This window comes from Parasteatoda tepidariorum, chromosome 10 (genome assembly GCF_982258835.1).
Source record: "Parasteatoda tepidariorum strain Cologne lab strain chromosome 10, Ptep-v5.0, whole genome shotgun sequence".
NCBI lineage: Eukaryota > Metazoa > Arthropoda > Arachnida > Araneae > Theridiidae > Parasteatoda > Parasteatoda tepidariorum.
This window is the reverse complement of record NC_141764.1, coordinates 21056806-21071266: the sequence shown is the minus strand read 5'-3', so window position 1 is coordinate 21071266 and position 14461 is coordinate 21056806. Positions and strand designations below refer to the sequence as shown.

General features: G+C 29.2%; 1 protein-coding gene across 1 annotated transcript in view; it reads right to left on the bottom strand.

Moving 5' to 3' along the window:
- Nucleotides 1-14461, bottom strand: part of LOC107438537 (uncharacterized) — a 119742-nt gene that overhangs the window by 64754 nt on the left and 40527 nt on the right. Inside the window, exons 14-16 of the mRNA XM_087153486.1 lie at nt 8977-9112; nt 7499-7632; nt 273-400 (exon numbers count right to left, since the gene is read on the bottom strand). Coding sequence (XP_087009612.1) covers nt 273-400; nt 7499-7632; nt 8977-9112 — 398 coding nt within the window. The remainder of the gene's footprint in view (nt 1-272; nt 401-7498; nt 7633-8976; nt 9113-14461) is intronic.

Sequence of the window (14461 nt, the reverse complement as noted above, 5' to 3'; positions counted from 1 at the left end):
TCATTTTTAAAGCTTTTCTGAAGAATATTTTGGCAATACTGGCTGGTATAATTTCATAACATTCTATTTAAAAAACATTTTCTCTAACATGAATTAATATTATTTAATTTAGAATGATCCATTTCCATTTATTAACTAAGTTAATTTTCACCTTAAAAAAGGCAATTTGCAATTCATTGTTAAAACCTTTTGTTATGCCTCGTGGGAAATAGCTTTAAAATGTTCAGTGAACGAAATTTCATGATATGAGGAAACAAAAATTTATATCTTACTCCCACTCGAAGTCACTACACTTGGCTTTGCATTTGGTCTTCCAAAAACAGTATTCAAAGTCCAACAGCCACTCAAAAAACCATACACACTTGATGTGGAAACACTTGACTTTTTGAAATATGACAGACTGGAAAGAAAAAATAAATCCGTTGAAAAATAGAAATGCTTATAACGCATTGCATTTTAATATGCATTGAAATGCATATAATAAATTGCATAATTCCAAAATATATATTCCATTGAAATGTATTAAATTATGGAATTTTTTCTTGAAATTGACTTATCCAAATATGACGCATATGACCAATATGACTCAGACAGTAAAGAAAATGAATATTCTAGCGGAGGAAGTGCTACGCAGATATTTCAATGAAGGGCCCCTCATCAAAGCATTTGTTTAATTTAAATAGGTACAACTATGAGAATTTAGTCTTATTCTATTCTTATGGTTGTAGTTGATTCTAGATTCCTGTTAATAAACGACAACATTCGCCGACGATTCTCTGGAAAATAAGTTATGGATTCACCGGTCTGATCTCCTAATTTTTCGCTTTAGCTTTGGGAGAACAATTGCAACACTTTATTCCTGTTTGAGAGCCATTTCGAGGTGAAAGAGTAACTTGATGTAAAAATTGGATAGGCTTTCACCATAACCACTCAAGTACTTCTTGTTTAGAATAACATCACGCTTTGAGAGAACTGTAATCCAAGCTAGACTCACTATACATTATAGTCACGTAAGTACAAATGCAATTCTTCCTCCCTCTTTGATAATCATTTCGAAGCTGGGGTGTAACTTCCTCCAAAAATGGGATACAGTACTCAAGTACTTCGTGTTTAAAATGCCCCATCATGCTGAGAATCATACATCAAATAAAACTCATTATTATTATGGTATCAAAAAGTAGATTTTTGGTCAAATCTGTACATTGAGATTTACTGATTGTCAACCACGACTTCTGAATGATAATAACAGTACAGTATGGAAAAAAAGTGAACATTTTTATTGAGTTGTGCATACCATGCATAAGTTTATGAGATCAGACACAAAAGCATATTTTATCCAATTTAAACATCCTCCTTGAACTTCGATTTTTGACTATCAAAATATCGGTACATCCGCAAATCTGAAAAATAGGATACAAGACATCTATGCATAATAGAGGTTGAGACAGCCTTGGAGATGGTATCACAAGTTAAAATTTAAATTGACATTAAAAATACAATCACCTGTATTTTTAGCTTTTCTCATAGTCTAGAGTATTATACGTTATATTATTAAATTTGGCATCTTTTTTGAGTTGAGTTATTGTTGTTGAGCATGATATTGACATAATCTCTTGTGCGAGGGGAGGAATATTTGTTAGTACTTGAAGTGCTGCCATGGGGGGTAGAATAATAGGCCTGTTTAAAAGAAATTTTCTTTGAATAGATAGTAGAGTGCGATAAATGCGTGAAGAGATATTCGTTGCCCATAGGCTGCAACCATGAGCTAATGAGGGAATTATTACTGTATTGGATTATAAATTTCTCGCTTTTTGGTTGATACCCAACGATTTTTGGTTAATTTTTTGAAGCGAATTTAATAATGTATTAGATTTTGTTTTTAAAAATATTAATGTGAGAGCCCCAGTTTAATTTTTTATCAATGACCACTCCTACATGCTCCACTAGAGAGAGATTTAGAGCATTTTGAATAAGTCATGTATGAATTTCATTAAGGGAATTATTTCTAATCTCTTCCAAATTTCTCCTTGAGTTGGCAAAAGTCAGTATAATCAGATCGTCTGCAAAAGTTTGAATCATAAAATTTTCGGAATGTATGTTAAGCAAACTATTAATAGTATGATTCCATGCTGTAGGACCAATACATGACCTCTGGGACAACCTTTTGAAATGTTTTTAGTTGCGTAACCTTGATCAGTTGAAAGAATTGCTTGTCTATTTGTGTTTATACTTTCTATGAAAAGGCAAAGATTAGAGGAAATATGATATTTTAATAACTCATAATTAATTATACTACATTGAATGTTGCCAAAAGCACTTTTAATATCTAACGATACAGCTGCAACGTGTTTGTAAATATTTTTTAGGTGTGTTAAATTATCTTTAAAATTATCCAAAGCTAATTTGACTGACTTGCCGAATCTGAAACCGTATTGAAGATCTGAAAGGGTGTTTATATTTTTTAAATGAAAATTTAGTCTTTTAATGATAAGTTTGTCCAAAAATTTACCCAAGCAAGGTAGAAGGATGATTAGGAGATAAGATGTTAAATGTTTTGGATTTTTGCCTTTTTTTAAAAAGTAAAACCTGACCTTTTTTTAAATGATGTGGAAAATAATTTAAAATAAGACATTTGTCGAAAAATTTAAGAATTAAAGTACTGAGAAATGAGAATAAAATTTTAACTACAATGTAATCTGTTCCATCCATGCCAGGTGCTTTTTGTTGTTAAGAGTTTTAATTAGTCGTTGTAACTCATTGTGTGTAAATGGGTCGTCCGGTATGTTATTTTTGTAAATTAGCCGATGTGAAGGAATAATATCGTCGGGATAAGGATTTTTAAGAATGCTGTTTGTTTCGTCTAGTTGAGAATTATTGTTGTATATACACTCTATAACAAAAAAATCGACGCACCAAGAAGCAATCATCCGATTGCTTTGAAATTTCGTATGCATGAATGTTTTGAACAGATATGGCTGGAATGATGCCGACTTGGGACGTATAGTCTTTAGCGAGGAATCCCGCTTCCAACTGTGTCCTGATGATCATCTAAGACGTGTTTGGAGACGCACAGGGCAAAAGGGGGATCCTGCCTTCACTATTGCACGCCACACCGGCCCTCAACAAGGCATTATGGTCTGGGGTACCATTTCCTTTGACAGTCGGACCCCTTTGGTCGTCATTAGAGGTACACTTACTACACAGCGGTACGTCGACGACATCCTAAGACCTGTTTTGCTACCGTTCCTTTTGCAGCATCCTGGGCTGGTTTTTCAGCAGGACAATGCCAGACCACATACGGCACGTGTTGCTATGAATTGTCTGCAAGCTTGTCAAACTCTTCCTTGGCCTGCCAGATCACCAGATCTCTCTCCCATCGAGCATGTCTGGGATGTGATGGGAAGGCGATTGCATCTGCCACGGAATGTTGATGACCTCGTTCGACAATTGGATCTAATTTGGCAGGAAATACTGCAAGAGACCATCCGGGAGCTTTATCGGTCTATGCCACGCCGCGTGGCAGCTTGTATCCAGGCTAGAGGCGGGTCAACACCTTATTGAACTTGTTTTTGCAACTCTTCAATAAATTATTCAATTGTTCTGAAATTGTAATCATTTACTATTCTGTACATTGTCTCCCTATTCACCAATTTTCGCTTCAATCGGACAACTCCTTCTTGGTGCGTCGATTTTTTTGTTATGGAGTGTAGAATACTTGAAACAAGGGTGAAGATGTTATAAATCTGTTCTTAATTACAAAGTATATTTCCAAACGCTTGCCTGGTTTGCTCGCTGGTTGACAAAAGTTAAAAAGTTTATTGTAGGCTTGTCCCGTTTCTTTCTTTATTTTTTTAAAAAGTGTTTTAATAGTGTTTCTATTGTTGGTTATTTTTAGATTGACGTCTCAATTCGTTTAATTCATACTGGTGCGTTGGACAATCTGAACAGAATGCTTTATGATGTACCTACGTTGAATTTCGATGTATATTTCTCATTGGAATATAAACAATTTTTGCAAGCTGTGGTTGAGCTGGTGCAGTGAGAAGAATCATGTTGCGATCCACAATGTTCACATGCTATTCTGTTCTTTCAGTTGTTTTGGGGGTGACCTAAAATTTGGCAATGTCTACACCGTAACAGTAGTATTCTTTTACTTAATTATGCATTGAAAACATAGCATGAAAACATAATAAATTTTTAGCAGTTGAATTGCCGATTGGAAGTTGACTCTTATTATGCCAAGTCTTTTATAAATGTCATTTTTGTGCAGAATTGACTTGGTGATTGTTATAGTGTCTGTGTCATCTTTGAAATCGCAATTGGCTTTAGGAGTTTCTATTGCCTCTTCATCACTGTAGGATGCCGGAACAATCAGAAGAGGCAGGGATAGTTGCCGTTTTAGTTTTTCTTTATAGGAAATACCAGCGTTCTCCATACTTGCCTTTATATTCTCAATTTGTTTGTTATTGCGGTATTTTATTTCCTCAATTTTGTCATTTACAAAGAATTTTTTAATTGACGGGTTTAATGATTGTTGTTTCTATTTTCTTGGGAATATTCCTTGTGTTGCTATCTTATGTGACTGGAAGGACTAAAGAAGTAGGTGGGGCTGGGTTTTTTAAGACATCGCTATAAGTTGGTGTCTGTTTTCTTGTTCTCTTGATGTGATTAGAAATGACGTTTATTTGTTCTTGAATACTTTGTAAATGTGCCGTTAGAGTTGACTCCACAATTTCTTTTGTAATGTCTGATAGACCTGTGTTCAAATTTTCTGTGGATACCGATTTGTTCAGTTTCAATGGAGATTGATGTTTGTTGTGTTCTATGAGGTCTTTTATCTTGTGAAGAGTATCCCTGCACTCATTACCTGGTATAATTTGGAGACTGTACTTTCCATTATACTTGTGTTCAATATTATTGATTAATGTCAATAATAATACGTCAAGTTCATTTGAAGTATCAAGAGTAAGCTAGTTTATTTCCACTGATGCCTCTACTGGTGAAGATTCTAACGAGGAGCCTCTATGACTAGGACTTTTCTGGATATCTATGAGTATCTAGGAGTTGAACTTTGCTGAATATCTAAAGGTTCAGATTTATTCATTGGTTTTCTAATTCTTCCTGATGAAGATGGTGTTGATCTAACTGATCGTCTGGTTGATATTTCAACGAGGAAAATTATTTAAACGATTATGCAATATGAAGTAGTATATAATATGAGCAATTACTGAAAAAGTATTTAATAGCGTTTAAGAGTCCCGTCTGATCCCCGATGAAGCCATAGAAAAATAACGTGAAGGCGAAATGACGATGCTCCATTGATTAACGGTTTTAACACCAAAAACCATTATTCTTGACATAGATAAGATTTCAATGACTGACAATAAAAAAAGAATGAAGAATTTCCTCATAAATGAGCTATTATATATAATAACGTTAGTTATAAAAGGACTATCTATGAAAAAAGGAAAGAAAACCCTAACATATGTGGGAAATTGTTATTTACTATAACATATTATTTATTATAACACCATTACTTATTATAAATAATGCGTTGGACAACACTATTACCCAACACATTATTCAACACTATTACCCAACACTAAGGTATGTGTAATAAACAAAAATGATTACCATTGTGTACGTAGACTTCTATGTTGATTGAGGACAACAAGTAAAAGATATTAAGTAAAAGTAATACAAGTAAAAGGTATCAAAAGAAATATAACAATGCAATAATGTAATAATAAAAATAATTGGTTGGAAAATTCATTATGTAAAATTGAATAGTTAATATAACTAAATTTTTCGATAGATAGTTTAATTTTGATTTTCAAATGGAGAGAATCGACAAAAAATTTTGAAAAATGATGTATTTGTAAAAAATTATATGAAATCAATGAGATAAAAATAAGACAGTTATATTTATCAATCAGAAAAGGATAAAATAAAGGCATAACACAAGAAATCAGAGAATTAAAGTGTAGTAATCATATTAAAACAAGAATCAAAATCAACGTACACAAAATGGCGAAAGTTAACATAGCGAAAACCTATAACATTGATATCTCAATAATAAAATTAATGTCTATATATAAATAGCCATAAGATCTGAAAATTGTGAAATTGAAAAAAAAATGCATGTACAAAAGAAAATAAATAATGAATGAGTTATTAAAATTGAAGAAAGGAAAATTAAAATTAGCGATAAGAATAAATGCAAAAATAGCCGGATACCATAAGCCTAAATCAATGGAACATCAGAAATTAATCACTTAAATTAGAAAAAAATAGCCCCATCAGAGGCCGAAAAGATTCTTTATCAATCCGAGATCTATTTTTGCGTTTTCTGAAATCAAAGTAGCACTTCGTAATTATAACTCCATGTTTTTTTCTAATTTAATTTAATAATTTTCTTCTTTTCGTCGATTATAATTTATGAATTTAGCATTGCTCTCGCAAAATTTTCTTCATAAGTAGGATTTACAACAATTACTGTTTTCAATACATGTAATCTTAAGATTCTCAACACCTAATTCAGCGGCAATAAATTGCAAGTCCTCTTTCCTTACTTTTAGCATGGTGAGCCATTTTTTTACAATAATATGAAAACAGTCCCAAAAAGGGTTACTCACATGATTTTTCTTAGGACTTCAGTTCGTTTCTTGGCACATGCTGCTCCAAAATGATGAGTATTACAGTATTCGAAACAGATATCTTAATTAACATTTAAAAAACAATATTTCAAGTAATCAGGAAAATGAAAGGGCACTCAGCTGCATAATACATACACACACAGATATATATATATATATATATATATATATATATATATATATATATATATATATATATATATATATATATATATATATATATATATATATATATATATATATATATATATATATATATATATATATATATATATATATATATATATATATATATATATATATATATATATATATATATATATATATATATATATATGGTCTGGTTGGTAATTTATTTTACCAGATTTTGAAGCCAGAGAAATAATAAAAGCATGAAGTTTGAACCAAAAGTGTCGTTTCAACCATCAATGGCCTGTCTGAAAGAGGCATTTCGAAGTGCTCTGTTTTAAAAAAAGCGATGTTTCTTATTTTATAAAAAAAATAATAATAATATCTGAAAAAATAAAATATTTAAATTTAATTTTTTCTATACTATATGCAAACTAAATGCTGCTGGAAAGTGATGATTGCTCAGAAAAATATCCCATGAAAATTTAAAAATTGCAGAAAGAAGCGAAATTTGAATTGATGCCTTTCTCAAGATTTTAAAGTACAAACGTTCCTGTACACAGACAAACTTTAAGTTTTATATATGAAGATATGTAAAGCGAATCAAAGGGGCTTTTATTAATAACCACTCAGTATTTATCAAACAAAATTTAAACTTCAATGTCTAGAACTAGCTTCGTGTTTTCTTGTTACATCACAACATAAAAACTTACTCACAATCTTCGGTATGTTTACCATGAACAACGAAGGAACAGCCACGTATTACATCATTTAAATCTTGAATATACTCTAGACGTTCATTGGGTGGAAATGTAGCTATGTCATTATATCTAGAAAGAGGTAGAACCTGTATAAAATAAATGATTTTCAGTATATATCGAAATCACTCAGTATATATATATATATATATATATATATATATATATATATATATATATATATATATATATATATATATATATATATATATATATATATATATATATATATATATATATATATATATATATATATATATATATATATATATATATATATATATATATATATATATATATATATATATATATATATATATATTATATATATATATATATATATATATATATATATATATATATATATATACACTTATGTATAGTTAAATATCATAGTAAAATTATTATTCAAAAAAATGTTTTAGAACATACAGTTATTGTTCCAACATATACTTTCAACACTCAAATTATTAAATATCATACGTAAATGTTCTGAGCTATACACGTAAAATTAGCTGAGCATTGTCATCACCTGGCCAGGATATTTTTAATTTTTCTGAAATTAGAGAGAAGAGCAAACTTACATTATTTCAGATTCCAACATTATCCAGAATATTCCACTCTCAGTACAAGAGATTTTCAAGAAAATGTTTTGATTATTAATTTAATTATTTTTTAATCACATGTTACACATACTATAAGAATTATATTTATTTTAATTGTATTTCCTCGTTGAAATCGCACCATACCTTACAGTCTTAAGGAGAAAAAATGTTTATGATATTAATTTGTAAAAATAAAAACTTTTGAGTTTAGAAATGTATTTCAAACAGGTTTTAAGTTAATAATTACGAGAAAGTTTTTCATTTAAAATAATGATTTAAGCATGTGTTTGTAGGAAATTAGTGGTATTGTGTAAACCATACAATCTCTGAACAATGTGGATGCTAATGGAAGTATTTCCTGGTTTTGCACCTCAAGCAGGAAGTGGAAAATTGCTAATTGTAATCCCACTCTTAATTTTTTTAATGGCATTTGTTTTTTGGTCACAATTTTAGTTTGATGATTCGAATCATACTTTTGAAGAGATTTAAAAACTTAATAAAAACTTTGGAAATTATTAAACAAATAGCAGAAACAATTTGAAAAAAAAAACGATCCTTTTTAGAGGATTTTATTTAAAAATTCTTTATACCCCTAAATAACTTTCCTTGCTTTTAAGGTTTAAAACAATTCTCATCTTTAATAAAATATTTACTGTTTAAACAATGCACTATCTCTCCTAAATCAAATAAATTGCCATTTTATTATTGAAAATCACAATGACAAATTGATGAAATGAAAGACCCGAAGTCGGAAGAGAAATTAACTGCAATGATTTCATGCAATCCTGCTGAAGAATTCAATCGAGAACAGAGTTTATAATTACTAACCATTTTATCTAGAAAAGTGCCATTTTCGCAATTACGCTCTGCTAAGCAATCACATTGAGCTGAATCTTGATATTCTTCCCACAATGACTTGCACCAATCTGGTTTAATCTCCTCACATATTTTCGATATATTTGATCTGCAAAATTGAATGACAGAAAGAATCTTTAATTTCTCACTAATTTATTTAAAAATGAAATTATTGGGGCAAATATCATTGCTGAAATGTAAATAAAATTACTGAGATTAATTCTAAATGGAAATTTTTCCGTTATTTTGCTTCAAAAAACATACTTTGCTCGCTCTATTACTTTTCAGAAATTCTGTGTTTTCGATATATTTGTTAACAAATTGTATTGCAAACAAAATATATTGCATACTGCACGGTACTATAATCAAATATAAAAATCGAAATTTGTGTTGAGAAATTATATGAAGCTTGATTTTATTTTACATAAAAATAACTGCGGGAAATATTGTAAGCCTAGCTTAAATATTCGTAGAAGTAAAGAAATTTTTAGAAATTTTTTTTTTCTTTTTACTAGCGCTTTCGTACTATAACTTCAGAAATATTAAATGAAATTAAACAAAATTTTTGTAGTAATTTATAATTAATAATAAAAAATATCATTTCAAAACTTGAAAAAATTCGTTGAGTTTGAGAATTAATATGAAGATAGACCTTAATTTAAATAAAAAAATGTTGAGAATTCCTCTCAATAAAAATCCCGCTCTAAAAAATTTGACTGAGAAGCTCCAGGAGTGATGAAAAACAACGATTGATATTAAAGATTAACAAACTACAAAGAGATTTATTTTATTAATTATTATGCGTCATCATTCGACAGACTAGAATGACGTAAAAAGGAATATCGGATGCACACGCAGATATCTCCAAAGTGTGTATATAAGTGCATATTTTTATATCGTAGAATATTCCCTTTAGAATATCCCGACTCATTCCCGTTTTATGTATCTCCTCTAGATTCAGAGAGAGCTTGCATACGTTTTTCGAGATAATCATATAATTTTTATCTTCTTGATGTCTTTTATCTCTCCCCCTGAATTTATCAGTTATTAGAATCCAGAGTGTTGTATAATTGAGTAGAATTGAGGTGAATTTTATTGAAAACTTTTTCCTGAAACATTTTTCTTCTACACTTATCAGTTATATTGAAAATTATACGATACTAGGGGCCCCCTGTTCGCTACCGCTCACCAACCCAGATGACTGCTTCGCAATAATTGTTTTTTCTTGCCAGAAAACAGTTTTTCTACCATAGTTAAACACATTCACTTAACATCTATGTACTAAAAGTAGTTCTGTTTGCTTGCGCTTTTGCGCCTCTACTTCCCACTTCCAAATATTACTATCTATTAGTATTATAAGCATTTAGATCTCTTGGTGAACAAAATTGATTTTTTAATCATCATTTTTTTTAAATAACATTTATATTCTTAATACATTATATTCTTCAAACAAATTTGATGAGTTCACAACCATAATTTAAAATTTTTCCTCATAATTGACTATTGAGTATAGTAAAGTGCGGCAAGCTCTCTGCTTATAACTTATTTCATTCATAATAGCAGTACTGAAAATAAACTTTTAATTGGGTATACTATAGCCTACGTCACAGGTTGTGTTGTTCCTACTAAATTTAACCCATGAACGGTATTTTCTGCGAGCCTAACTTCAAGCCACAAATAAACAAACGAAGTGCTCGATCGTTTAAATAGCTGCTCGCCAGATTTTATTGCATTATAAAGAAAAGTTATTGAAACTAAATACAACTAAATAAACAACAACAACTAAAACAAATAACAACAACTACTAATAACAATAACTAAATAAACAACAACTAAATTCCATTCGTTTAGCATTGCGTCATATGTTGTTCTTATTAAATCGAAGTAGTTGTGTTTTTTTTATATTATACCCAATTAGGGATGCAATAATATTTAAAGGAAAACAACGACTTTTGTTAATTTTATGCTGATGACAACCTAAACAATATGGAAATGAATGGGGGAAAACTGGATCCGACTACGTGATTTTCCGACCAATAAAAATGCGCCGATAACAATGGAAAACGGTATCAGACCATTATGATTTTATGTTATACTAGGAGGCTCCGCCCCCTGCTCGCTAACGTTTGCCAACCCCCTAAAATTTCTACGCAATCCTATGCGGTTCACTCCGTGAACCATGGCTCGCTGCGCTCGCTCGCCAATGAACACAATGTTCTAGCAAAAACATAGTATATTATCATCAGAGACATAATATTTTATCATCAAAGACATAGTATTGTACTTATGTAGAAGAATTCTATCGATGTTCTTATTGGCTTCTAAAAAAGTATATTAGCTATTTAGATTGTACAGTCAGCAAAAAAAAAAAAAGATATCACCCTGAATAACTTTCGTTCTAATGATCGGATTTTCACGAACTAAGTGTTAATCTTAATGGTTCTTGGGGGTGACCTCAAATATGCTAATTAATTAGTGCTAACTATTAATTAAGTTACGAAATCAGACACAAAAACGTACTTTCTCTGAATAAACATATATTTTTTCTTACATATTTCGATTCTTAACCTTCAAAATATAGGGGGTAGTCGCAACCTGGAAATATGGTCCCCATAGTTTGGTCAGGAGAGCGATCCAAAGTTCGTACCCCTTAATGTTAATTTCACTTTTTACGTTTTTAGTCATATTTTAAAAACTAATAAAGCAATTCGAAGAAAATTTCACCCAGTCATAAAACTCATTTACCCAAAGATAATTTCACGAAAAAAATAATTTTTAATAATTGTTAATAATTTTTTATTATTTAATTAAATAAAGGATGAAAAATTTTTGAATTACAAGGTATGAATTTTTTTATACCATATTAATCTACATATTTTTCAATTGAAAAATCTAAAGTTTCAACTGTTTTTATTTATTAGAAACTGAGAAAAATTAAAATCAATTATTTATAAAAAAATAATTTGGCGACAATGAAGAAATGATTAAATGGGGCGATTAATATTAAAATGTGATAAACTTGCGAGGAACTTGACTTCGCGCGCTTAGCATAAAATTTCATTCATATTTTTTTCGCTAATAATCGTTTGCTTATCTTTTCATTTTTATTTTTTTAAGCTATAAAATACGATGTTTCTTTTTTAGTCGTCTAAAATTATATTTGCAATTTAGTAAAGAAATTTGAATAAAACATTTTATTCAGAGAATGTGGAGTTTTATAAAAGCATGCTTCTGATAGAATATGATTATACAACAGATTGTGCTTCTTTAATGTGATTATATTTTATTTTTTAGTTTTTTTTTCTCAATAACTGATAAAATTTCAATAATATACATACGAATGAATAAATTTGGAATAAAATATTCATCAATTTCTTGAATATATATTTTATAAATATTAATAAAAATACGTAGTCAACATTTTTAAGCATCTCTCACAACATCGCAAATTTCTCAAAATCTTATAGGCTAAACTAACCAGTGATGGAATACTTAAGCTTAGCTTGTCTTTAAAAAAAATCATAAAAATTTCAAAATTTGTAATTTTAGCTAAATGACGTATTTGTTATTAAATGCATATCGACATATTTGTTAATAAATTCAAATTATGTAAAAAAAATTTAGATAACTTACATAATATTGTTTTAATCTTTTGGTGGTTTAAATAATAAGTAGTAAGATAACCAAGTGAAGGAACAGTTCTTAAATTGAATAAACACTAAATTTCCCAGTGAATGAGCACTTAATTTTGAGAATGTTTGATGCTCGTTAGGAATCCTTAGGCCACACAGATATCTGTCGCCCTGTAGATGCCTGAATTGACGGATGTTAACACAGGCGGGCATTAGGAAAAAAAAATCTTTTAAGTTTTCGTGCCCCCATTTCAGTATCTTAAGGGCCTTACGAGCTCTGTTTAAAAAGAGAGTATCATATCAGATATATATATATATATATATATATATATATATATATATATATATATATATATATATATATATATATATATATATATATATATATATATATATATATATATATATATATATATATATATATATATATATATATATATATATATATATATATATATATATATATATATATATATATATGTATATAGATATATATATGTATATATATACATAAGAAAACAAAAATAATCATAGTAGCAGTATTTGGTGGTAAATGTAGCTTATCGTAATTGAAGAATATGCTGTGCGAGATTTTATGGTGAATTTGCGAACGTAAGTTTCAGAATGTATCGAAACATGTGGATGCTATTTTTGCTAATCATCTTTATCCAAAGAAAACCATGTAACGTAAATATCTAGCAGAATGAAGCAATTTTTTAAACAATGAATCATACAATATGCAACATATTATTTCAATATCTTATTCTTAAACATAAAATATTTCAATGTTTTTAAAATGTCACTAAACATTCAGCAATTCATTGAGTTATAGAAAAAAGAAATATCGTAAATTATAGAAAACCTTGTGAATGTGCATTAGAATTACTATACAATCTACATTTTATTTTTCAAGCACTTTTTTTTTCTTCAAACTTTCATGCCTAGAAGACTCGATTAAAGCTGTAAAAATCATTATCCCTAAAATTTTGTATATAGCTAATTTTGTATATAGCTAAAATTTTGTATAAGTTATGTTAATTTGATTTCAGTATGAAATCCTCAAATAAACATAGCAAAAATAGCATAATCTAAATAATATCAGATAAAAAGTTCATGTATTTAAATTCCAAAAACTTATAAATCGATTCAAATTTTCTTTTCAAAGGAGAATAAAATAATTTTTTTTTTCTTTTTGAGCATAAATGAACTTAAAAATTGTCTATTGCCCAGAAACTTCGAGATGTTTTCTATTAACTATTAATTAAACCTTTTAGAGCAATCACAAAACATTATTTCAATTTTTTTACAGTCAGAAATAGGTTGCCTAGCAACCTAGTAAAATTAAGCGTTTCTCTTTTGAATCAGTCAATGGGTTATCTTAAAATATTTATTTGCGCAGGCGACTTTTTTTGGCGGTTTTCTGGACTATCGCCAAATAAATAAACCTTTATTGCAACCCAATTTACGACCCAATTGTTTTAAAATTTTGTCTACCCCCCCTAATTCAAGTGTCTAGATTCCAAATATGTAAAAAAAAATATATGTTTATTCAGAGAAAGTACGTTTTTGTGTCCGATTTCGTAACTTAATTAATAGTTAGCACTAATTAATTAGCATATTTGAGGTCACCCCCAGGAACCATTAAGATTGACACTTAGTTCGTGAAAATCGGATCATTAGAACGAAAGTTATTCAGGGTGATATCTTTTTTTTTTTGCGGACTGTACATGGTGAAAAAATCAAAACATAAGCTAAATGAGAAATATATTAGCAAAATAAATTATCAAATACTGCAGTTACTCACCTAAATTCAACTATATGTGTAT